The 26,339-nt window shown below is 43.7% G+C and overlaps 1 protein-coding gene across 2 annotated transcripts in view; it reads left to right on the top strand.

Moving 5' to 3' along the window:
- The window catches only part of LOC121554267 (leucine-rich repeat and calponin homology domain-containing protein 4), a 67,059-nt gene extending 41,088 nt beyond the window's left edge, over positions 1-25,971 (top strand). Inside the window, exons 2-17 of one of the 2 annotated variants that reach the window (XM_041867737.2) lie at positions 56-200; positions 326-455; positions 898-1,003; positions 3,820-4,066; positions 8,546-8,630; positions 8,867-8,987; positions 9,657-9,766; positions 9,884-9,939; positions 10,871-11,029; positions 17,667-17,738; positions 18,094-18,148; positions 18,748-18,826; positions 18,930-19,135; positions 19,263-19,400; positions 19,613-19,690; positions 25,532-25,971. In XM_041867737.2, coding sequence (XP_041723671.2) covers positions 56-200; positions 326-455; positions 898-1,003; positions 3,820-4,066; positions 8,546-8,630; positions 8,867-8,987; positions 9,657-9,766; positions 9,884-9,939; positions 10,871-11,029; positions 17,667-17,738; positions 18,094-18,148; positions 18,748-18,826; positions 18,930-19,135; positions 19,263-19,400; positions 19,613-19,690; positions 25,532-25,714 — 1,970 coding nt within the window. In that variant the 3' untranslated portion in view covers positions 25,715-25,971. Of the gene's footprint in view, positions 1-55; positions 201-325; positions 456-897; positions 1,004-3,819; positions 4,067-8,545; positions 8,631-8,866; positions 8,988-9,656; positions 9,767-9,883; positions 9,940-10,870; positions 11,030-17,666; positions 17,739-18,093; positions 18,149-18,747; positions 18,827-18,929; positions 19,136-19,262; positions 19,401-19,612; positions 19,691-20,112; positions 23,289-25,531 lie in introns of those variants that run through there. The other variant, XM_041867736.2, reaches the window with a different exon arrangement.
- The last annotated feature ends 368 nt before the right edge of the window (positions 25,972-26,339 follow it).

Genomic DNA, 26,339 nt, shown 5'->3' with positions numbered 1-26,339 from the left:
TGTCGTTGTCCAATATATCTGGATTATTGACTGTGATTGGTCCTTCTTGTTTCAGACCTGTCTAAGAACCGTCTGTGTGAGCTGCCAGAGGAGCTGTGCCAGTTCATCTCCTTGGAGACGCTCGTCCTGTACCACAACTGTATTCGCTCCCTCACCCCCATTCTCTGTCACCTACAGGCTCTCACCTACCTTAACCTCAGGTAACACACACACACCGGTCGCATACACACACACAAACACCTTTTCAAGTCGTTACACCCGTTCAGTTGCCTGCTTGTGCGTGTATGACTTTTCATCATTGTTCTGTGTGTGTCCGTCCTTGCAGCCGTAACCTTATCTCCAACCTGCCCCCCTCGGTGTGTCAGCTCCCCCTCCTGCGAGTCCTGATCGTCAGCAACAACAAGCTGTCGGCCCTACCCGCCTCCATACACACCCTCACACACCTCCGACAGCTGGTACGTAGTAACACATACCCATGCCTCAGGTTACCCACTACTCACCACCACACAGGGCTCTCTGATCTCTCTCTCTCTCTTTTTCTCTAGGTATCTCTCACTATGTCTCATTCTCCGTTTTGCTATCTTTGCTCTAGCTATATCTCTTGCAGTCTTTAACTCTGGTCATGTTTACTTTAGGTACTCTATCTGTTCCTCTCTTCACACTCTCCTGCTCTACATTTTTTATTTCTCTGCCCTCTCTGGCTGGCTCTCACAGTCCTGTCTCACTCTTCCTCTCACACCTGCATTTCTGTCATACTGTGTCTCCTTTCTGACTTAGCCCTTTTTTCCTCATTCTCGCTTCTTCACCCCCCCCACCCCTCGCTTGTTCTTTGTCTTTGGGGTGTAGGCCTGGGTTGCAGTTACACTTTTTGATGATTTGGTTTCCCCTCTCCTGTAGGATGTGAGTTGTAATGATCTGCAGTGTCTGCCGGTGGAGCTGGGTCAGCTGGAGTGCCTGAGAGACCTCAACCTGAGAAGGAATCGGCTCACCACGCTGCCCGAGGGTAAGACACACACACCTGACCTTTAACCCCTTCATACACCCTATACACCCCACCGCCGTGCTTCAGTGTCTCCCTGAAACCCCCCAAAATAAAGTTCCCTGGCCTATATACAGTGAGGGAAAAAAGTATTTGATACCCTGCTGATTTTGTACGTTTGCCCACTGACAAAGACATGATCAGTCTATAATTTTAATGGTAGGTTTATTTGAACAATGAGAGACAGAATAACAACAAAAAAATCCAGAAAAACGCATGTCAAAAATGTTCTAAATTGATTTGCATTTTAATGAGGGAAATAAGTATTTTACCCCTCTGCAAAACATGACTTAGTACTTGGTGGCAAAACCCTTGTTGGCAATCACAGAGGTCAGACGTTTATTGTAGTTGGCCACCAGGTTTGCACACATCTCAGGAGGGATTTTGTCCCACTCCTCTTTGCAGATCTTCTCCAAGTCATTAAGGTTTTGAGACTGACGTTTGGCAACTCGAACCTTCAGCTCCCTCCACAGATTTTCTATGGGATTAAGGTCTGGAGACTGGCTAGGCCACTCCAGGACCTTAATGTGCTTCTTCTAGAGCCACTCCTTTGTTGCCTTGGCTGTGTGTTTTGGGTCATTGTCATGCTGGAATACCCATCCACAACCCATTTTCAATGCCCTGGCTGAGGGAAGGAGGTTCTCACCCAATATTTGATGGTACATGGCCCCGTCCATCGTCCCTTTGATGCAGTGAAGTTGTCCTGTCCCCTTAGCAGAAAAACACCCCCAAAGCATAATGTTTCCACCTCCATGTTTGACGGTGGGGATGGTGTTCTTGGGGTCATAGGCAGCATTCCTCCTTCTCCAAACACGGCGAGTTGAGTTGATGCCAAAGAGCTCTATTTTGGTCTCATCTGACCACAACACTTTCACCCAGTTCTCCTCTGAATCATTCAGATGTTCATTGGCAAACCTCAGACGGGCCTGTATATGTGCTTTCTTGAGCAGGGGGACCTTGCGGGCGCTGCATGATTTCAGTCCTTCACGTGTAGTGTGTTACCAATTGTTTTCTTGGTGACTATGGTCCCAGCTGCCTTGAGATCATTGACGAGATCCTCCCGTGTAGTTCTGGGCTGATTCCTCACCGTTCTCATGATCATTGCAACTCCACGAGGTGAGATCTTGCATGGAGCCCCAGGCCGAGGGAGATTGACAGTTCTTTTGTGTTTCTTCCATTTGCGAATAATCGCACCAACTGTTGTCACCTTCTCACCAAGCTGCTTGGCGATGGTCTTGTAGCCCATTCCAGCCTTGTGTAGGTCTACAATCTTGTCCCTGACATCCTTGGAGAGCTCTTTGGTCTTGGCCATGATGGAGAGTTTGGAATCTGATTGATTGCTTCTGTGGACAGGTGTCTTTTATACAGGTAACAAACTGAGATTAGGAGCACTCCCTTTAAGAGTGTGCGCCTAATCTCAGCTCGTTACCTTTATAAAAGACACCTGGGAGCCAGAAATCTTTGATTGAGAGGGGGTCAAATACTTATTTCCCTCATTAAAATGCAAATCAATTTGTAACATTTTTGACATGCGTTTTTCTGGATTCTTTTGTTGTTTTTCTGTCTCTCACTGTTCAAATAAACCTACCATTAAAATTATAGACTGATCATTTCTTTGTCAGTGGGCAAATGTACAAAATCAGCAGGGGATCAAATACTTTTTTCCCTCACTGTACCACTATCCACCCCCTCCCCACTAAGTCTCTCACTACCAGTCTCTGACCCCTTACATACAGTAAGCATACCATCGTGGCTCCAACTTCATGACACTATACTTTACACACTGTATACACTAACCCTACACAGACCTCATCCATGTCCTTGATAGTTCTCCAAGCTAAATGGTAGTCTTTCTCTGAAACCTTTAAAGTCCCCTTTGCCTAAATACATTTACTGACATGTATATTTACTAATCTTCTTAAAACAAATCTTAAAATGTGAACGTCTGACCCTTTTAACTTATTTTCTCAGAATTGGGCTACTCGGTACCTAATGTTGTTGTTGACCCTAGAGTTGGACCCTTGACTTTCCGAGTCTTCTATAATGCCTCCGAAAACTCTGTCACCCCTTTTTTCCTATAAGTCCACCCTTTTACCCCATATGTAACTCTGTTGTTGTTTTTATCGCACTGCTTTGCTTTATCTAGGCCAGGTCGCAGTTGTAAATGATAACTTGTTCTCAACTGGCTTACCTGGTTAAATAAAGGTGAAATAAAAAATAAAATTCCTAACCTAGTTGTTGACGCACTACTTCCACCACTGACTCCTCTCTAACGCTTAACCACTCTTTAACTCTGTTGTTAAACACACCAGACAACCCCAGAAGTATAGGCCTAAGTACCACTACCAGAAGCTTTAGCCCAAACAAACCATACAGTAATATTAAACAACATAGCACTGAAATTGCACAGCAAAACAACCTGGCTGCCTGTGACGGTATGCCCTGTAAGATACCAGTATAGCTCTGGCCTCACAGCACCCCCCCATCCTCCAATCCTGAGCTCTCCTTAAAACTCCAACCTATTGACTACAGGCTCTCAATGCAAGAAAACGTAGGATACCACCACCACTGTAGCACCTCCTTCATATGAGTCAACGCGGTTTGAGAAATGATGATCGAGGCCTTGTTTGAATTTAATTAAACAGAATTTTTTTAAATTTCATGCATTGATTTGAATTGATACTGACAAGTGTATTTTATTTCCCTTGATATGCTAATTTCTATGATTATTAGATATCTGCTCGATACTAAACTACACCTAACCCCCTCCCCCTTCTCAGAGTTGTCCGAGTTGCCCCTGGTCCGGTTAGATGTTTCCTGTAACCACATCTCCCACGTGCCCGTGTGCTACCGCCACCTGCGCCAACTCCAGACCATTGTATTGGACAACAACCCCTTGCAGCAGCCTCCTGCCCAGGTCTGCTCCAAGGGGAAGTACCACATCTTCAAGTTCCTCAACATCGAGGCCTGCAAGAGGAACCAGGAGGAGCTGGAGAGAGCCCTGAGACCCACCGGGTTCAACAGCTGGTGAGATGGAGGGAGGGAGGGAGATATTTGGGGAGGGAGGGAGGGGGGGTATTTGGGGAGAGATTATCTAAATGGCTTAATTTCTTAATCTTATTAGCATTATAAGATAAGAGATGATTAAGGGGGAGGGGAGAGACGAGTGGGAGAGGATGGGAGGATACAGTGAGGGGAAAAAGGGATTTAATCCCCTGCTGATTTTGTACGTTTGTCCACTGACAAAGACATGATCAGTCTATAATTTTAATGGTAGGTTTATTTGAACAGTGAGAGACAGAATAACAACAACAAAATCCAGAAAAACGCATGTCAAAAATGTTATAAATTGATTTGCATTTTAATGAGGGAAATAAGTATTTGACCCCTCTGCAAAACATGACTTAGTACTTGGTGGCAAAACCCTTGTTGGCAATCAGAGGTCAGACGTTTCTTGTAGTTGGCCACCAGGTTTGCACACATCTCAGGAGGGATTTTGTTCCACTCCTCTTTGCAGATCTTCTCCATGTCATTACGGTTTCGAGGCTGACGTTTGGCAACTCGAACCTTCAGCTCCCTCCACATATTTTCTATGGGATTAAGGTCTGGAGACTGGCTAGGCCACTCCAGGACCTTAATGTGCTTCTTCTTGTGCCACTCCTTTGTTGCCTTGGACATGTGTTTTGGGTCATTTTCATGCTGGAATACCCATCCACGGCCCATTTTCAATGCCCTGGCTGAGGGAGGAGGTTATCACCCAAGATTTGACGGTACATGGCCCCATCCATCGTCCCTTTGATGCGGTGAAGTTGTCCTGTCCCCTTAGCAGAAAAACACCCCCAAAGCATAATGTTTCCACCTCCATGTTTGATGGTGGGGATGGTGTTCTTGGGGTCATAGGCAGCATTCCTCCTCCTCCTCCAAACACGGCGAGTTGAGTTGATGCCAACACTTTCACCCAGTTCTCCTCTGAATCATTCAGATGTTCATTGGCAAACTTCAGACGGGCCTGTATATGTGCTTTCTTGAGCAGGGGGACCTTGCGGGCGCTGCAGGATTTCAGTACTTCACGGCGTAGTGTGTTACTTGGAGAGCTCTTTAGTCTTGGCCATGGTGGAGAGTTTGAAATCTGATTGATTGCTTCTGTGGACAGGTGTCTTTTGTACAGGTAACAAGCTGAGATTAGGAGCACTCCCTTTAAGAGTGTGCTCCTAATCTCAGCTCGTTACCTGTATAAAAGACAACTGGGAGCCAGAAATCTTTCTGATTGAGAGGGGGTCTCATACTTATTTCCCTCAATAAAATGCAAATCAATTTATAACATTTTTGACATGCGTTTTTCTGGATATTTTTGTTGTTATTCTGTCTCTCACTGTTCAAATAAACCTACCATTAAAATTATAGACTGATACTTTCTTTGTCAGTGGGCAAACGTACAAAATCAGCAGGGGATCAAATACTTAGATTCTCCTGTACTTTTGTATACTTTTTTACCAATAGTTCTGAAAGTAGTGCTAACGAGCCAAAAGTGGTCCCCAAAAATTGCGTGCTACGTCATATATGTGCAGATATGTGCACCACGTCATTGCTTTCACTCTGTTGTGTGTGCATCTTGCTAGCTGTCACTCAAATGGTGAGGGGCTGAATTTCATTGGCTGGAATTCAAATTGCTAGGGGGCTGGCCCAGTTGGGGGGAAATGTATTATTAAGATAAAGTGAATGAATAACAGGTCAGTAAGGGACAAGAGAAAGAAAAACCAGGTGGACTTGGAGTGAGTACTAAAACATATACTGGCATCAACAGCTAGTAAGCCAATAGAAGAAAAAAGACGGAAAGTAGGGTAAGGGACAAAAAGAGAAACAACTTGAAGAAATCAATGTGCTTACTGTTGGGAACTAGGGACACTAGGAAAAACTTGTCTTGAAGAAGAGTCGGTGTACTATAGAGTGCAGCAGAGCGCAAAAACCTTGGGTGTTTTCTCAAGTGTGTGTGTGTGTTTATACTGATGGGTGTACTGTGAATATCTGGTGTGTGTGTGTACTGATGTGTGTGTGTGTGTGTGTGTGTGCGTGTGTGTGCTGATGTATGTGTGTGTACTGATGTACAGTGGGGAGAACAAGTATTTGATACACTGCCGATTTTGCAGGTTTTCCTACTTACAAAGCATGTAGAGGTCTGTAGTTTTTATCATAGGTACACTTCAACTGTAAGAGCAAAAATCCAGAAAATCACATTGTATGATTTTTAAGAAATTAATTTGCATTTTATTGCATGACATAAGTATTTGATCACCTACCAACCAGTAAGAATTCCAGCTCTCACAGACCTGTTAGTTTTTCTTTTGAAAGCCCTCCTGTTCTCCACTCATTACCTGTATTAACTGCACCTGTTTGAACTCGTTACCTGTATAAAAGACACCTGTCCACACACTCATTCAAACAGACTCCAACCTCTCCACAATGGCGAAGACCAGAGAGCTGTGTAAGGACAGCAGGGATAAAATTGTAGACCTGCACAAGGCTGGGATGGGCTACAGGACAATAGGCAAGCAGCTTGGTGAGAAGGCAACAACTGTTGGCGCAATTATTAGAAGATGGAAGAAGTTCAAGATGACGGTCAATCACCCTCGGTCTGGTGCTCCATGCAAGATCTCACCTCGTGGGGCATCAATGATCATGAGGAAGGTGAGGGATCAGCCCAGAACTACACGGCAGGACCTGGTCAATGACCTGAAGAGAGCTGGGCGCACGCAAGGTCCCCCTGCTCAAGCCAGCGCATGTCCAGGCCCGTCTGAAGTTTGCCAATGACCATTTGGATGATCCAGAGGAGGAATGGGAGAAGGTCATGTGGTCTGATGAGACAAAAATAGAGCTTTTTGGTCTAAACTCCACTAGCTGTGTTTGGAGGAAGAAGAAGGATGAGTACAACCCCAAGAACACCATCCCAACTGTGAAGCATGGAGGTGGAAACATCATTCTTTGGCGATGCTTTTCTGCAAAAGGGACAGGACGACTGCACCGTATTGAGGGGAGGATGGATGGGGCCATGTATCGCAAGATCTTGGCCAACAACCTCCTTCCCTCAGTAAGAGCATTGAAGATGGGTCGTGGCTGGGTCTTCCAGCATGACAACGACCGGAAACACAAAGCCAGGGCAACTAAGGAGTGGCTCCGTAAGAAGCATCTCAAGGTCCTGGAGTGGCCTAGCCAGTCTCCAGACCTGAACCCAATAGAACATCTTTGGAGGAAGCTGAAAGTCTGTATTGCCCAGTGACAGCCCCGAAACCTGAAGAATCTGGAGAAGGACTGTATGGAGGAGTGGGCCAAAATCCCTGCTGCAGTGTGTGCAAACCTGGTCAAGACCTACAGGAAACGTATGATCTCTGTAATTGCAAACAAAGGTTTCTGTACCAAATATTAAGTTCTGCTTTTCTGATGTATCAAATACTTATGTCATGCAATAGAATGCAAATTAATTACTTAAAAATCATACAATGTGATTTTCTGGATTTTTGTTTTAGATTCCGTCTCTCACAGTTGAAGTGTACCTATGATAAAAATTACAGACCTCTATTTGTGTGTGTGTGTGTGTGTGTGTGTGTGTGTGTGTGTGTGTGTGTGTGTGTGTGTGTGTGTGTGTGTGTGTGTACTGGTGTGTGTGTGTGTGTGCTGTGTGTGTGTACTGGTGTGTGTGTGTACTGGTGTGTGTGTGTACTGGTGTGTGTGTACTGGTGTGTGTGTACTGGCGTGTGTGTGTGTGTACTGTTGTGGTGTGTGTGTGTGTGTGTGTACTGGTGGCTGTGTGTGTGTGTGTGTACTGTTGTGGTGTGTGTGTGTGTACTGGTGGCTGTGTGTGTGTGTGTGTACTGTTGTGGGTGTGTGTGTACTGGTGTGTGTGTGTACTGTTGTGGGTGGGTGTGTGTGTGTGTACTGGTGGGTGTGTGGGTGGGTGGGTGTGTACTGGTGGGTGCATGTCTGATATGTGTGTGTATACAGACCAGGTGAATCCAGGGTAAAGCTATGATCCCTTATTGATGTTACTACACTTCAATCAGTGTAGATGAAGGGGAGGAGAAAGGTTAAAGAAGGATTTTTAAGCCTAAAGACAATTGAGACATGGGTGAATGGGCAAGACAAAATATTTAAGTGCCTTTGAATGGGGTATGGTAGTAGGTGCCAGCCGCACCGGTTTCAGTGTGTCAAGAACTTCAACGCTGCTGAGTTTTGCAACTGTTTTTAACAGTTTCCCGTGTGTATCAAAAATGGTTCACCACCCAAAGGACATCCAGCCAACTTGACACAGCTGTGGGAAGCATTGGAGTCAACATAGACCAGCATCCCTGTGGAACGCTTCCGACAGCTTGTAGAGTCAATGCCTCGACCAATTGAGGCTGTTCTGAGGGAAAAAGAGGGGGGTTGCAACTCAATATTAGGAAGGTGTTCAGTGTGTGTCTGGTATACAGTGTATGTACTGATACGTGTCCTATCTTCCGTGTCTCCCTGCAGTCTGTCGGACCAGGAGCTATTCTCTGGTCTGGACTCTGGCTTCAACAGTGTGGACAGTGGGAGCAAGAGATGGTCTGGGAATGAGGTGAGACAACAGGGATCTGAGAGAGCGAGAGTCTGTGGTGTTAATACCTTGCAATTTATATTGTGTCTATTATTGTGAGGCCATCATAATAGCCCGAACAGTCATAACAGTTAGAGGTCTACACAGATGTTTTTAACCTTAGGTCAAATGTCTCAGACCTACATGTCTCACTCTCTCCCTCTTCACCTGTTGTGTACTGTGTGTCTCACTCTCTCCCTCCATATCTGTGTGTCCAGTCTGCAGATGACTTCTCAGAGCGGTCCCTACGCATGGCTGAGCTCACCAGAGACCAGAGGAACCTGGAGGAAGAGGTGGAGGCTGAGGAGGACTCTCCCCTCACCGAGACCCCAAACAGGGGTGAGGAGCGGGCTCCAGCTACTTAAAACCGTCACACGTTACGACATCAGTCAGTTACACACCCTGGTCCTGCAGAGCTACATGGTGATCAGGCTTTGGTTCCAGCCAAGCTCTAACCCCCTAAAACCATCAGACATTATAGGCTGCTTTCTCAGACACAGATTAAGCCTACTCCTGGACTAAAAAGCATGCTCACTGGAGATTCTCCATTGAAATATGTTTCTGGGAAACAAGCCATAAAACCATTAGGGGAAAGAAACATACTCTGAGGGGAGAATGAGAAGCTCATAGGAGTCAATTATGGGATTTATCTTTCAGACTGGTCTCCTTGTGATGCCATATAGTTAATATACTCAATCCCCTAATAAAGATGCACAGTATTGATACACTCCCAAAACCATGAGATATTTGATATTATCCCACTCACTGAGGAAAGAAAGGGAGAAAGAAGCTTATTGTAACAAAACAGGATTTTATTTTCAGACAGACAGCACTCTGTTTTCCAAAATCTTCTTAATATCCTCCTCTCCGACCTCTAATAAAGGCTATACTGTCTATATACCCTCCCAGACAATCCTTAATGTTATTTTACTGTCTAGAATATCTTTCATCCTCCCCCCCCCCCCCCTCTCTCCCGCCTCCCTCCCCCTCTTTTCTTTGTTTTCACAGTGAATGGGGAGGCAGAGCAGGTGGTTTCCATAGACTGCAGTGTCACCGAGGAGGAAGAAGAGGAGTGCAGGACGAATCATCCCACTCCCCTGCTCACAGCACCCCCACAGGTTAGGAGGACGCCTTTTATAAATGCTTTTAAACGCTTTATTAAATATTATAAACATGTTATAAATGTCTTATGGCGAGTAGATGGGTATCTAACAGCGACATGGTGTTTTTCTCAGGAGAAGACCAAGAAGTCCTCACCACCTCCCCAAACACAAGACACTTCTATAAGCAGGTGAGTCTCACACACACACACACACACACGACTCAACACTCATATTGTCGCGTGACCATTGAAAATGCACCCTCAGCCATGTTCCCACAAGGTTGTGTGATTGTGGTGTGTTTGTGTGTCAGTGCCAATGCCAATGAGTTTCGACTTCTCTGTTCCTGTGACAGTTTCAGTGTGGATCCAACAGTTTGACTGGCTGGCTTTGTGTACACAGTCTCATACACAGCAACCACAGTCAGTCTTTCAGAGTGGAAAGGATAGATACTCTGTTTTTCTCTCGCTGCCTTGTTTTACAAGGTCATCCTCTCAGGGAGTGTTTGAGGAGCTGTGAAATGTCAACAGACTGCGGTTCCCATTACTTACACCACTCACTGACTGACTGGCTTAACCAAGGGAACACACACACACACACACACACAACCAGAGGAAATCATTCACTTACTACTGCTAGGCTTATAAAGAGCAATCGCAACAATTCTGCTTACTTACTTTCTCTACAGTTTGTGTTCATTTTGGTGACTGGGGATGAGTGATTTACATTGTAGTCTTAGGCTGTATTCAGAGGGGTCCAACTGTTTGCCTATGGTTGTTGGCTGCAGTGGTTAAAGTGTGGATTGAAGAGTCACAGGTTGGAGTCCTGTGACTGTGAGAAGCTTCTGCTAGCAGGACATTGACACTATTGTCTGACATAAAGCCACTGCAACCAACAGCCACCATTCGCCAGTTTTGAACTCAATAGGAGGCTATGTTGACGCATAACAAAATATGACATCGTCATACAATGTTTGGTGTTTGCCATCAGTCCACTCTGTAACACATAGACCAATATTTTTATCACTCATCACTCTCCCTTTTTTCCTTTTTCTCTCCCTCGCTCTCCCTCTCTCTCCATCTCTTGCTCTCGCACTCTCTCTCCGCCCCCCCCACCCCCTAGGTCCAGTATCAGTGTGGAGGTAGGGGGCTGTGGAGGTAGGCCCCTGCCCCCCTCCAGTCCCACCCTGGAGGAGAGGAGGAGACCAGGCACCCTGCTCATCTGGCAAGAGAGAGAGAGGGCCCAGCAGCAGAAGAGAGACCACCGGGCCAGAGACAACGGGTTAGTAGAGGGAGCGACTGAGAGTTTTATCATCCTTTGTACAATGGAAGGTTTGAGGCTGCACACAAACCCATATACAGTTGCAGTTAAATATATCGGCACCCTTTAATGATTTCCATATTTATTTTCAAATAAGTTGACATTGAGAACTTTTGGTGTTTACACGTGGATTTGTTTGACTTAGAACTGCACATGACAAAGAAAATATGAAAATTTAGATTTTCACTTTAAAGTAAAAAAAATGGCTTGGATAGAAATAGAGGGCTTAAAAACAAAGGTGTCATTGTACGCTGTGACAATTCATGTTTTCTTTTAAATCTGCAATTCGGATCCCTGCACAGCCTCATAGAGGATCAAGATACTTTTTCTAACCTTTCTGGATTAAAACCGAATTAGAAGTGCACCATATGATGTATTGGTTCTCTAAAAAATATAACTTTTACATCACTGTGTAGTTTACCAATAAAATGGTCCAACGGTGAAGTGGACATACTCTGTATTCATATCCCGAAAGAAAGAAATGATCTCACTACAATACATTTTAATAGAATGTTATCCAAATTAGATAATATTTTGCTACCATGGAATGGACAACACCTGTCTATTTGTGGAAAAATCACCCTGATTTAACTCTTTAGTCATATTCCAGTTGACCTATTTACTTATGGCCCTGCCTACACCTAACGACTTGTTTTTTAAATTATATGAGCCAAAAATATTCTACTTTATTTGGAACGGCAAGCCAGACAAAATTAAATGGGCCTATTTATATAATGATTAAATATTAAATCATTGGACCTCTCACTAAAGGCTTCAGTCATACAAAAACTATACTTAAATCTGAACTGGTTCTCTAGCAGATTAATAAGAATGGCTCAACCCATGTTCAAGAATGGCCTTTTTCCCTTTATTCAGATTACAACCTCTCACTTTTGGTTATTTTAAAATTTAAATCATCTCCAAAATATTACGATTTTTATAACAAGCAATAGAAAGCTGGTTGTAAATTCAGTTTAACCGACCAGAAAAAAACTGAACAAATATTATGGTTAAACTCAAATATACGAATTGATTATTTTATTTTTTTTACGCCATAATCTTTGTAAATTATATAATAAATAGTACTGGTGGAGTTATATCACACATTTAACAAAAATATATGAAAATGTCTGCTCTATCCAAAATACAACCAACTGATTGCAGCATTACTGCAAAAATGGAGGAGCCAAGTTGAATGGGGAGAAGGTAAGGAACTTTTCGGTCAGCCCTGCATTAAAGACCAAAATTGGCTAAAGAAAATTGGAGTAAATAAAAAAAGTATACCAGTTTAATTTAAGGACCGAAAAATTGACAGCTGCACCATATAGGTTGCACAATAGTTGGGAGGAGATTTTCGATGTACTGATTCCATGGCACATGGTTTACGAACTGATACACAAAATGACTTCGGATTCAAAATGTAGAGTTTTTCAATTTAAATTATATACAAAATTCTTGCAACAAATATAATGTTCTATATACAAGGGATACAACCATCCCAGCTCTGCATATTTTGCTGCGAAGAGACAGAATCATTAGATCACTTGTTTTGGTACTGCCCATATGTAGCTTGTTTCTGGTCTCAAGTTCAGAAATGGGTGAAAAAATGCAACATTTACTTGGAGCTAACTCTGCAAATAGCACTGTTGGGTGACATGTAAGATGTTTACATTGCATTCGGAAAGTGTTCAGACCCCTTTACTTTTTCCACATTTTGTTACGTTACAGCCTAATTCTAAAATTGATTAAATTGTTGTTTTTTCTCTCATCAATCTACACACTAGCCCATAATGACAAAGCAAAAACAGGTTTTTAGACAGTTTTGCAAATGTATATATATATATAAAAAACTATCACATTCAGACCATTTACTCAGTACTTTGTTGAAGCACCTTTGGCAGCGATTACAGCCTCGAGTCTTCTTGGGTATGACGCTACAAGCTTGGCACACCTGTATTTGGGGAGTTTCTCCCATTCTTCTCTGCAGATCCTCTCAAGCTCTGTCAGGTTTGATGGGGAGCGTCGCTGCACAGCTATTTTCAGGTCTCTCTAAAGATGTTCGATTGGGTTCAAGTCCGGGCTCTGGCTGGGCCACTCAAGGATAGGGCCGTTGTGGTGACCGTATTACCGCCACACCGGTGGGCACGAGTCATGAACGCAGTCAAATTCCACGTGACCGTTTAGTCACGGTAATTAGGCTTCTCCAAGCTCTGATGCTGCTGATGGTCTTTAGTAGCCTACCAAACTTACTAACTGCCTGGTACTCCGCACTCTATTGTCCCTCTAATCATTCTGACATCAAAGCAAATGTAATCGAAAATCTAATCAAACACTTCATGAGAGCCCATGAGCTCATGTTGCTCAACATTTCTATAGGCAATGCAATTGAGTGATGGCCTACTATATTTATTTCTCAACTTTCCTAAAATTAAGTACATTGCTTATCTTTACAACAGGAGTATAGCCTACCTGGCTGGCATGAAGATGAACCACGGGAAAAGCGTCCTCCGTTCGCTATTTAAGTGCATAGATTACATGTATTTTTTCCCTTGCCCCTGATTCGAGACAGGTGCATGATAATGGTCCATTCTAAATCAAAACAAATTTCACACATATATCTATATATATATATATATATACACCGTAATTTTCGGACTATAAGCCGCGCCTTTTTTCCCATTTCTCGACCCTGCGGCTTATATAACGGTGCGGCTAATCTATGGATTTTTACAGCTAACGGCCACTAGAAGACCTCCTAAATCTATGGATTTTACAGGTTACAGTCCACCAACTTTAACTCTATGGGCTCTATGACCGGTCCGCGCCCCCCACCTTTAAGCGGCGGGCTCCAGCAGGAAAAGCTGGAGGCCGGAAAAGAGTGAGACAGGTAGCGCGTAAAAGTGGAACCGAGAGTGGTACGAGAGACAGAACGAGAGCAAGACAGACAGACATTACGAGAGCAAGACAGTTTGTCTCTTTCCCGACAATCCCCTCTGTGCACGAACCCTTACATATGGTAATTAAACATTAAAACACCTGCGGCTTATAGTCCAGTGCGGCTTATATATGGTCACATCATTCAATATCATTCAATTTAGCTGCTGCGGCTTATACTCCGGTGCGCCTTATAGTGCGGAAAATACGGTATGTATATGTAAAGACAAGATTAAATCAAGAATAGTGTGATGGGTGACAGTGAACTTGTGAATTATATATTATCACTTGTGAATGATGCCCAGCATAAGGCAAGAAACACAGCTTTTTTTTGTGTGACTTTTTCTAATCATAGTCGCACACCTCATGTAGCCTAGCCCATAGGCCTATATGTTTTGATAAGGTTTGTATCATAACTAAAGTGGCCAAATAACTTAAGCACATGAATCCACTTTACAAGGGGTGTAGAGCCTAACTGGCATACATAAGCAGCGCATGAGTTTCCAGTTTGAGGAAGACAAGTTTCACCATGAAAATGCACCTTTATAATAAAAGCATTACATGCATAATCTCATTTGCGGTCACTTTTGATAATGTTGTTTTCCCGCTAATGGAAAATGTTTGCTTATAGCCTGTGTGCGCATTGCTGCGCTTATAATGTAAAGAAATAGCTTAATAGTTTATCAACATTTTAAGCTAAACGTTCTGATCTGTTGCGTCAGCCACATTGTGTAAAAAAGGTTTTTTGATGCTAGTGGTTGTATTAATTTGGGATCTATAGCATCCCATAACTGTCCCAGACTATGTTTGGAATATTTATTTACTCGCACAGAATAGAATAGGTCAACTTTTGTACTATGGGGGATAGTAGATTGACATAGGCTAGTGCTTTTGCTGTTCTTTAGGCCTACTCAGCTTGACAAAAAGTAAATGTGGACAGTTCTTCCAATAACTTCAATATACACCTCGAAATTGGATAAGGACGAGCGCAGTTGCGTCCCCTAAGTGTATGTCTTCAATTGTAGCTTATGAGAAAGACCCGATCACGTGATGGAGAGCCATGTGAGTGAGAGGTGCTTCGGAGCACGCAGCACTCAGGGAGACGGGCACAACGCAGCACTCCAGACCAAGGGCACAGCGGCCACTGGCCACAAAAGGCATGGATTTTTTTATGTTGCATTACGGCCATACAAAGGCGACGCCGCAGTGAAATTCGAGGCATTTTCAACTGCTTGTCAAATTCTGAATGAGAGACTGATGAAGTGTGTACAAAGCAAGCAGAGTTCATGCCTTTCAAGCGACTTTTTTCAAATCATCATTAGTCGCATCATGCAGCCTTACAATGTATTAGAAATCAAAACATGTAGCCCAACGACAATACTATAAAATAATATAAAATAATGCCACAGAATTCTAAGCAAATCTTGTCTGCTAAATGAACTAGTGTAGGCCACAGCCATTTGGCATAGCCACATCAGGACCTAACATAAGGACAACTCAGAGTATGCTATTCTGTTCTTCATATCATGCTTCTTTAGACCTGTCTAAAATAAATCATGGATTTATTGTGAAGGTGTAGGCTATATTACATGGATTTATTAGACTTTTTATTTATTAGACTACATCTAAAATGTAGATGTTCTAAAAGTCTGTATCAGTGGCTTGAAGGCTATGTGTGGAAGCCAGGACATGCTAAATGTGTTTATGTTAATTAATGGTCAATTACCTTAAGACCGACAGTTATTTGCTTGCCAATTTTGTGACCGCCCACCCCTACTCAAGTACATTCAGAGACTTGTCCCGAAGCCACTCCAGTGTTGTCTTGGCTGTGTGCTTAGGGTCGTTGTCCTCTTGGAAGGTGAACCTTCGCCCCAGTCTGAGGTCCTGAGTGCTCTGGAGCAGGTTTTAATCAAGAATCTCTGTACTTTGCTCCGTTGATCTTTCCCTCCATCCTGACTGGTCTCTGAATCCCTGCCGCTAAAAACATCCCATTAGCCATTTTGTCACAACTTCGGAAATATGCTTCGGGTCATTGTCCATTTGGAAGACCCATTTGCGACCAAGCTTTAACTTCCTGACTGATGTCTTGAGATGTTGCTTCAATATATCCACATAATTTTCCTTCCTCATGATGCCATCTATTTTGTGAAGTGCACCAGACCCTCCTGCAGCAAAGCACCCCCACAGCATGATGCTGCCACCCCCGTGCTTCACGGTTGGGATGGTGTTCTTTGGCTTGCAAGGAACCCCCTTTTTCCTCCAAACATAACAATGGTCATTATGGCCAAACAGTTCTATTTTTGTTTCATCAGACCAGAGGACATTTCTCTGAAAAGTACGATCTTTGTCCCCATGTGCAGTTGCAAACCGTACTCTGGCTTTTTTATGGTGGTTTTGGAGCAGTGGCTTCTTCCTTGCTTCGCGACCTTTCAGGTTATGTCGATATAGGACTCGTTTTACTGTGGATATAGATACTTTTGTACCTGTTTCCTCCAGCATCTTCACAAGTTCCTTTGCTGTTGTTCTGGGATTGATTTGCACTTTTTGCACCAAAGTACGTTCAACTCTAGGAGACAGAACGTGTCTCCTTCCTGAGCGGTATGATGGCTGCGTGGTCCCATGGTGTTTATACTTGCGTAGTATTGTTTGTACAGATGAACGTGGTACCTTCAGGCGTTTGGAAATTACTCCCAAGGATGAACCAGACTTGAGGAGGTCTACAATTTTGAGGTCTTGCCTGATTTCTTTTGATTTTCCCGTGATGTCAAGCAAAGAGGCACTGAGTTTGAAGGTCGGCCTTGAAATACATCCACAGGTACACCTCCAATTGACTCAAATGATGTCAATTCAGAAGCTTCTAAAGCCATGACATCATTTTCTGGTATTTTCCAAGCTGTTTAAAGGCACAGTCAACGTAGTGTATGTAAACTTCTGACCCACTGGAATTGTGATACAGTGAATTATAAGTGAAATCTGTCTGTAAACAATTTTTGGAAAAATTACTTGTCATGCACAAAGTAGATGTCCCAACCGACTTGCCAAAACTATAGTTTGTTAACAAGACATTTGTGGAGTGGTTGAAGAACTAGTTTTAATGACTCCAACCTAAGTGTATGTAAACTTCTGACTTCAACTGTATATATGGGGGATTGTAAATTATGTAGAAAATTACATTGACAGAAGCCACAATCTATCTACAATATAAAAGCTGATCTACTCCCTGGCCTGGAATAAATTATTCAAAATTCGAATAAATTATTCAAAATGCAAATTAATTTGGTTGGAGGCAATGATTCTTGTCACCTGTGGTAAATTGCAAGTGCCTACAGGGTGAAAATAGCCATTCAACCAGTTTTGAAAATAAAATTGCATTCCATTGTAAAGTGCAAGGGTGCCAATATCTTTGACCGCATCTGTACTTTAAAAAGTTGTGATGAAATAGTTTTTTTTGGGTTATTCTACCATCTAATCTAGATCGAACCAGCTGCTAGTCAATTTATGTGGGGGTGGAGGACTTATGGTTATCTGTGTGTGAATATTTCACTTATTCAAACGGTGAACAAAATGACAGTCGTAACACAGATTATAGACATCACAGTGGTCTTTCTATGGAAACAACCACCTTTCCTTTTTATATCTGATTTTTATAAACATCATCTTCCAGTTTACTGAAGACGACGACGGCCAAAACAGGAAGTCATGTGGCAACGCTCTCACAAACGGGAAGTAGCTCAAGGTAAGATATCCTACATGAAACAAGCTAGTCCAGGGAGTGAGAAATTGTACTGCCTGAATTGATGCATGTGTTAAATGTATTTGTGTTTTCGAAGGCCCTGCTATATGTATTAGGAGCAGATGAATGTGGTCCCGTGTAGCTCAGTTGGTAGAGCATGGCGTTTGCAACGCCAGGGTTGTGGGTTCGATTCCCACGGGGGGGCCAGTATGGAAAAAGTATGAAAATGTATGCACTCACTAACTGTAAGTCGCTCTAGAGCGTCTTCTAAATGACTAAAATGTAAAATGTACACGGCGCTTGACTGTTGTGGTTAGAGTATTTCCTTTCTGATTGTGTTATCTCTGTCTCCCTCTAGTGGTGGCTCACCAGACAACCGCCACTCCCAGAACAGCCTCCGACAACGATGTGCAGTCAGTCTCTCAGCCACCTTTCCCACTCTTTAAAACTTTCATCAGCAAATACCAGGGGTCCCCAATTACATTCAGCCATGGGCCAATTGTTTTCTTGAGCGGATAGTCTGGGGGGCCAGAACATAGTTATAAATAACTTGTATGCTGCAAGTTGACTGCAAGAAGCCCAAACAGATACTGTACAGTATTTGACAAAAACAGAATCCTTTCAAACCTTGGGATACGATCACATATGCCTCTCTAATTATGCGTGGGAATAGATTTCCTAAATTAAAATCACTTTGAGCTGATTTCCTGTTAATCTTTTTGCTCAGAACTTGCGGGGCCAAATAAAATCACCCGCGGGCCGAATTTGGCCAGCGGGCTACCTATTAGGGAACCCTGGCATATACTCAATTTATCTTCTACTATTCTTTGACTTTATTACTCCTGGTCCCAGATCTGTTTTTGCTCTTGCTAACTCCATTGCTGTCATTGTCAAGCCAAACATTGACAATGAGAGACAGGGAGTTGGCATCATAGCATAAACAGGCTGGCACTCAGGCTATATAATCCACACATGAAGTAAATAATGTAACTGGTCTTTCCCTCTCCAACAGAGTGCAGATCAGATGTGCACATCAAATCAGGTGTCATCGTCTCATACGCCGCCCGTTCAGTGCTCTGTTAGCCGATCAGGTACACACACACACTGACACAAACACCAACAGTCCACCTTCAATCTCCAAGTATTGACAACTCCGATGTTAGTCAACACAAAATGCGTTTGTGTGTTTATCAGACGGTCCGTCGTCTCCCAAGGCATCGTCCCCTCCAGGCCTGACCCAGAAACCCAACAGTTTCCTATTCCGCACCTCGTCTCGCTGCAGCGTCAAGAGTCAGGTGTCCATCTCAGGCTCTACACAGAGTCCGGTGGAGGCAGGCCGTACTGAGTTGCGCTCCGCGTTGCGAGGAGAGGAGAGACTAGATGTCATACAGCTACGCAAGGTATATGTTGTATCATATCCTTCCCTACAGTTCTCTTTCTCTTTAACGTCTCTCCTATTCACTTGTACTCTCTCTCTCTTTCTCTCTTCGCGCTCTCTCTCTCCCTCCCTCCATCTCTCTCTATCAGACTCTAGAGCCGAGGTTGAAGACCACCCTACCAGAGGATCTAGGGGAGGCATTGTCCAATGGCACGGTCCTCTGCCAGCTGGCCAATCACGTGCGGCCCCGCGCAGTGTCAATCATCCACATCCCCTCCCCAGCAGTGGTGAGCCAATCAGACATTTATTGTAAAATTCGGTTCAGCTTAGGATATATTTGTCAATGAGTAGACAGGGACTTTGGATGATTTGAGTACCGGTAAAAGAAAAAGTAAAGAATATGGTATTTGTTTTAATGTTGTGTCTGTGTTATGGTTAGTATTTGTGTTGTGACTGTGTAGTCGACTCAGTCTGATGTTCAGTCTCTCTGCCCCTTTAGCCAAAGCTGAGCACTGCCAAGTGTCGTCTCAATGTGGAGAACTTCATCGCTGCCTGTCGCAAGCTGGGGGTCCCTGAGGTAAGAACACCTTTCTCGTAATTTTTTTTCACCCATTCTTTCCTCCTTTTGTCGACTTCTTTGGTTCATCAGATCTAAAAATATGATCCCGTCCCCCTGATCACTTATGTTCATAGTATATTTTGCAGCTTTGCAATGATCCAGTAATGCTTACAAACTATTTTTGTTAGCTTCATGCTGCAATGTCCTTATGTGCTTAAAGCTAATTCTGTTTGCCTTTGCATCTCTCATTGTTTTCCATCATCTTCCATTCATCTCTTTCTCGCCATTTCTCTGCTTTTTCTTTCACCTTTCCTCTCCTCCATCTTCTTTCCAACCCAATCGTCCTTGCTCTCTCCATCTCCACCTTCCTGCCAACCCAATCTTCCTTTCTTTCTTCATCCTCCCCCTCTCCATCTCCCCCCTCCCTCTCTCTCCCTCAGACGGAGGTGTGTGTGTACTCTGACGTGTTTCTCTGTAAGCTGCCTGCTGTGCTGCGCTGTGTGGCGGCCCTCGTGAAATATGAGGCAGAGGGGGAGACAAAGGGTGAGACTCATACCCCCCAGACAGTCACCCCCCACCCCCCCCACCTCTCACTGCTCTCGGAGGGCTTCCTGGTCTTCTACTGCCTGGCCATGACCCTGATCTACACACTATACTACCACCTGGTTGCATAGATACTGAGGGATTGTGTGTGCTACGTGTGAGTGTGTGAGAGAGAAAGGGCGCGAGAGTGCGTATACGCACTTGGACTGACACTGACGTGAATTTGACCACCTAATGCGAGCATTCAGAGAACCAGGATTGAAATGATCCACCGTGAATTGGTTGAAAAACACACATGCAAAACAGACTCGTACACACACGCAAACATGCAACTGCCCTGGCATGAGGTATGCAGGGCGAGAGCGAGGCCCACAACACAGGAAGGACTGTCAGCTGCTCCCTCCAACCCCACAGCTGCTCTTGTATGTCATCATGTGTACATGACACATGACATACACAACCCACACTGCACACATCACAGTAGAGCACACTGTGTATACTTACAACAGCTGATGTGGTTGGGCTCAACATGAAACCATATATTAAAAGCAGCACCCTTTGAGTAGATGTGCCCTTTAAAGTTAAAAGTACTCCTCTGGCCCATTGGCACCGAAAAGGCATTTATATAAGCTAAAATACCCAACTTTAAAGGTCCCTTCTGACATGAGAACCTATGTGAATGAATAGCAGAGAAATACACTTGTGAAAACACTACAGATGAACAGTAAAACTAAACACTATAATGGACATTTTAAAGGGCTTCCCCACATGACCACCTTAGCATAGTGCCCTAGTATTTACCCCTCTGATGCACAGAATGTCTCTATGTCCTGTCTCCAGTGAGGGAAAGCTACTTAGAGAACTGTAAACACCCCGTTGTAACCCTTGAGGTGATAGAAAGGGTAGAATAGGACAATATCACCCGATGTCTTTCAAATAAGAGGACATTTTGTAACTAAGACTCTAAAATTCACTGAAAGAGTTAAGACATTTTCTCATGGAAGCCACTTTGTGCAAATGAGACAAATCACTAGTGCTTCCTATGACTGACTGACTATAAGACCACTCACTGACCAATGCTTTCTACTGTTATTTGTCTGCTATGTCTGACTGTGACCACCAGGGGTAGTGTTGCTACACGCCACAGGACACCGACTGCTATGCCCAATGTTTTAAATGTGTAAACCGACGGTACAGAATCATTTCAAAGCTTATTTTTGTGGTTAGTGCTGTTTTTTGTTTGTTTGGTCGGCTTAACATTCTTCATGTTTGTATAAACGTAATCAACTCATAGAATTATTATTGTCTTTTTATAAAGAAAATTAAGAACCTTTTTATTTTTGTTGCAGTGCTCGCTGAAAGAGTGCAGTGGCCTCATAGATAAAAACGAACTGAAATCAATTGGGTTAATTCACTTCCTGATTGACTGAGTCAGATTACTTGTCTTAGCTGTTCATTGGGACCACTTTTCTAAAGCTTGCACAAATAGCCATTATGGTAAAGAAAAGATCATGGTTAGTCTGATAGTTAACTTAAGTTTGAATGAACTGTAATGTGATCCTTTCTTACAGTTTAGTCACTACATTTCCCATCAGCCCTATTGTGTACACTATTGCTGTGGGTACTCTTGGGAAGCTGAGTTTTAGTGCATTGTGAGGCCTCTGCTTTCTCCAGCATAATGCTATGTTGTAGCTTACTGAGCGCTCTGTGAAAAATGTGATGTCCAAGCAAAAAATACTGAGGCGTACTACATTTAACACACACACACAATGTAAATGGAAGGCATCATTTCAACATACACCTTGTATTTGAGGTGTGTGTCTTGCAGAGGTGTCATCCTAATACTGTAGTCAGGACTTTCCAGAGGACCGTAATATATACTGTACATATTGATGGGGCTTATTCACCTTGCGTGAAGTGGGCAAGAAGAGCGGACATTTTGGTGGTCAAGGCTAGGTTGTTTCAGACTGGGTCCATAAGGGATCTGTAGACATGTCTTTTTCCCTATCTTTGTCTGTTACACCATTGTTTTGTGCATAACCACATAGTCATCAGCCTTGTTGGAATTGAATTCGCAATAATGCTTCAACCAAAATGTATGTTTTATAAAAACAAAAACGGTGGATAGAACTTAATTATATTCTTAAAAAGGTTTAAAATAACAGAAATACTGTTGTATTTTGTAATATTTATATTATACCTATGTATTTAAAATGAGACGATAAATATGAGTTTATATAAAATCTATAACGTATTTTTTTCCTGCTGTAAAGAAATTATTAAAAAAATGAACTTTTTGACCATATCCGGTGTCATCGTCTGCTTTTATGTTGTCCGCTTGCTGCTAAAAATCTATTCATGTTTGTTGTATTCCTCCAGTCAAAAGCTTTTGTTGCATTCTGCTGGTTTTGGCTAGCTAGATGGAGTACAGCTACAAACAGAAGTGACTACGTAGCAGGTTAGGACAACTAATGCAGCAGGTTAGGATAATTAATGTAGCAGGTTAAGATAATTGGGTCAAGGTTAGGAAAAGGGTTAGCTACAGTTGTCCCCGACGCGACTCGAACATGCAACTTTTGGTCTGTAGCTGTATTCCATCTCGCCAAAACCCATTCTGCCCTGTGCTTTAAGCTCGGTTCTGCCCTGTTGATACCAGGTTTACCACTGTAATTTTGTGTGCTGCCCTCTAGTGGAAAAGGTGAGTTTGTGAAGCAGCTCGCAAAGCAGAGGTAATGACATGAATTTGACTGCACCCTGCATGTTTGGATTGTGGTGGTTAGCAGAGGGTGGTGATGATCCATTCGATGGGCTCTCAATAGTCCTTCATCAATTCCTCATGTCCTCCTGAGCCCTCCACAAATTGGTGACTCCAGCTCTGCCTCGAGGGCAGAAATGAATGGAATTGTTTAGGCAAAGAATGTGATTGGCAAGTATGTTTAGGCAAGTAATCACAATTTGTTATGGTTAGGAGTTGGGTTGTTTCGTGTGAATTGCTACACCTGGATTTAAACCAGATACACAATATATACAAAAGTATGTGGACACCCCTTCAAATTAGTGAATTAAGCTATTTCAGCCACACCCGTTGCTGACAGATGCATAAATTCGAGCACACAGCCATGCAATCTCCATAGACAAACATTGGCAGTAGAATGGCCTTACTGAAGAGCTCAGTGACTTTCAACGTGGCTCCGTCATAGGATGCCACCTTTCCAACAAGTCAGTTCGTCAAATTTCTGCCCTGCCCTGGTCAACTGTAAGTGTTGTTATTGTGAAGTGGAAACATCTAGGAGCAATAATGGCTCAGCTGCGAAGTGGTAGGCCACACAAGCTCACAGAACGGGACCGCCGTTCTGTGAACATGTAAAAATCTCACTACCGAGTTCCAAACTGCCTCTTGAAGCAACATCAGCCCAAGAACTGTTCGTCAGGAAATGTTTCCGTGACCGAGCAGCCACACACAAGCCTAAGATTACCATGCGCAATGCCAAGCGTCAGCTGGAGTGGTGTAAAACTCGCCGCCATTGGACTCTGGAGCAGTGGAAACGCGTTCTCTGGAGTGAGGAATCACGCTTCACCATCTGGCAGTCCGACGGATTCATCTGGGTTTGGCGGATGCCAGGAGAACGCTACCTGCCCAAATGCATAGTGCCAACTGTAAAGTGTGGTGGAGGAGTAATAATGGTCTGGGGCTGTTTTTCATGGTTCGGTCTAGGCCCCTTAGTTCCAGTGAAGCTACAGTCCCGTGTAGCTCAGTTGGTAGAGCATGGCGCTTGCAACGCCAGAGTTGTGGGTTCGATTCCCACAAGGGGGGCCAGTATGAAAATGAAAAAAAAATTATGCACTCACTAACTGTAAGTCCCTCTGGATAAGAGCGTCTGCTAAATGAATAAAATGTAAACGTAAAATGTAAATCTTAGCGCTACAGGATACAATGACATTCTAGACAATTCTGTGCTTCCAACTTTGTGGCAACAGTTTGGGGAAGGCCCTTTCCTGTTTCAGCATTACAATGCCCCCGTGCACAAAGCGAGGTCCGTACAGAAATGGTTTGTCGAGATTGGTGTGGAAGAACTTGACTGGCCTGCACAGAGTCCTGACCACAACCCCATCGAACACCTTTGGGATGGATTGGAAAGCCGACTGCGAGCCAGGCCTAATCGCCCAACATCAGTCCCCGCAGCAATGTGGAAAGCCTTCCCAGAAGAGTGGAGGATGTTATAGCAGCAAAGGGGGGACCAACTCCATGTTAATGCCCATGATTTTTGAATGAGATGTTTGACGAGCAGGTGTCCGCATACTTTTGGTCATGTAGTGTACCTTGTGTGTCAACCCATGGCTTACGTCCTCTGCCACTCACCCAACACTCCGAGCATTTTGCCTTAAGTAGAGTGATCCATTAGAGAGAGCTTTATCAATAGTCTTGGGTAATACACAAAGGAAAGTTGGAAAGAAAGGTTAGTAGACTCATGGGGATTCAAACCAGGCGTGTTTAACACCCTCCATCCACCTTCAATCCGCCTCTCTACAAGCTTATTCTTTATTTCAGGATTTGCCAACCCGGTCCTGGTGCCTCCCCTGGTGCACGTTTTGGGAAACCCTGCTTTATTTTACACTCGTGTCACTGGTCACAAGCTCCACCCACTGACTGCTGTTTTATCTAACCAATCACATTTGCCCTCAAATTCCACTGAGCTCTCGGCTCTCTCAATTGATCGCTCATCAATTCCTTGCATTCGCTCTCTACTCTACTTCTCAACATGCATTGGAGAAGAAGGTCTGAGGGGAAGGACTTCCTCCAATTCGATTGAGGAGGCGAGGAGAAAGGATGCGAGGAATCGAGGATAGATTAATTGAGAAAGCCCTCGCGTCCTCAAAGGGTAAGTGGGAAGTGTGTGTCCTCTGACTTTCCACTGATGATTTGAGAAGGACGGGAGAATTCAAGAAAATACTATTGAAAAAGAGCTTAAATTTACCTTTTTTTCACCCTACCCCTTATGGTATCCACTCCCCTCTCTTCTTCCATGGTGCATGGATAAAGGAATGGGTTCTTCATCTATAGTGGGGTTCTTATTTGAGCATGCAGTGGACGTGGACATGAGTGTACAGTACACAAGTATTGAAGTAGAATGGTGAACGTCTGTGTTTTGCTCCTTGAGTAACTGATTGTGATTGTGTGAGTAATGGTTGTGTTTGACTACATGTTAAGTCATTAGGTAGGCGGTTTTAGTGCGCTGCGTGTTTTCTTTGTTAATGTGCACGCTCGGGTACAGTGTGTGACCTCTGTCCCCCCCCCCCCCCACCCCCCCACCCCAGGACACCCTGTGTCCCACCCAGCTGATCCTGGATGGTGAGGGTCTGTCTCGGGTCGCCCAGACCGTCCAAGCCCTGCTGGACCTCCCTGTGTCAGGACCCCGACACTCCTCTCGACAGGATGCCGCTGCCCCAACCGGGCTGCCCCAACAACTGCCTGCTCAGAACCTTACCAGCACTCTATAGTTATGTCATTACAAAACAAAATAGAACGTTGTGTGTACTGTACAGTATGGCAGTCCGTCTGTAGTGTTTTTTATTTTCTTTCAGTCTTTACCAGTGTTAGTTTGCTCCCTAAACATCTGCCTTTTAAGACGTACCATTTCTTACAATACCGTGGAAAAGGTACAATCTACCCATAAGACTCAACTAGTGTCACATTGGTGTTGTGATTTATGTATTAAAGCAAAATGCAGTAAAATTAAATCTCATGAAAATGTAAACCGTTGTATTGTTTTAGGTTTGTGAAGTTGTGTTTTGTTTTCAAGATATTTTTGTAGAGAGCCCAATATCAACACAAACCTAAGGCGGAATGGGTTGTTACTTGCTATGCATCACCATATTACCTAATGTTCCCCTTTAATTAATCATCTGTCGCTTTTATCATAAACCAATTACCAGTGGAGACTAATTGACAATCAGCAGTAATCACACTCCCGATGCCGGAACTGGTCTGCAGGCTTATCACATCTCCTGTATGATAAGACACACGCAAACTCTCCATAAACACACCTTGCACACATATACACACACACACACACATTCTCCATGAACACAGCACACACACACACACACAAACACGTCCTGGGCT

Source organism: Coregonus clupeaformis, unplaced genomic scaffold, assembly GCF_020615455.1.
Source record: "Coregonus clupeaformis isolate EN_2021a unplaced genomic scaffold, ASM2061545v1 scaf0023, whole genome shotgun sequence".
Classification (NCBI taxonomy): domain Eukaryota; kingdom Metazoa; phylum Chordata; class Actinopteri; order Salmoniformes; family Salmonidae; genus Coregonus; species Coregonus clupeaformis.
The sequence above is the reverse complement of the archived record's forward strand: the minus strand, read 5'-3'. Positions and strand labels throughout refer to the sequence as shown.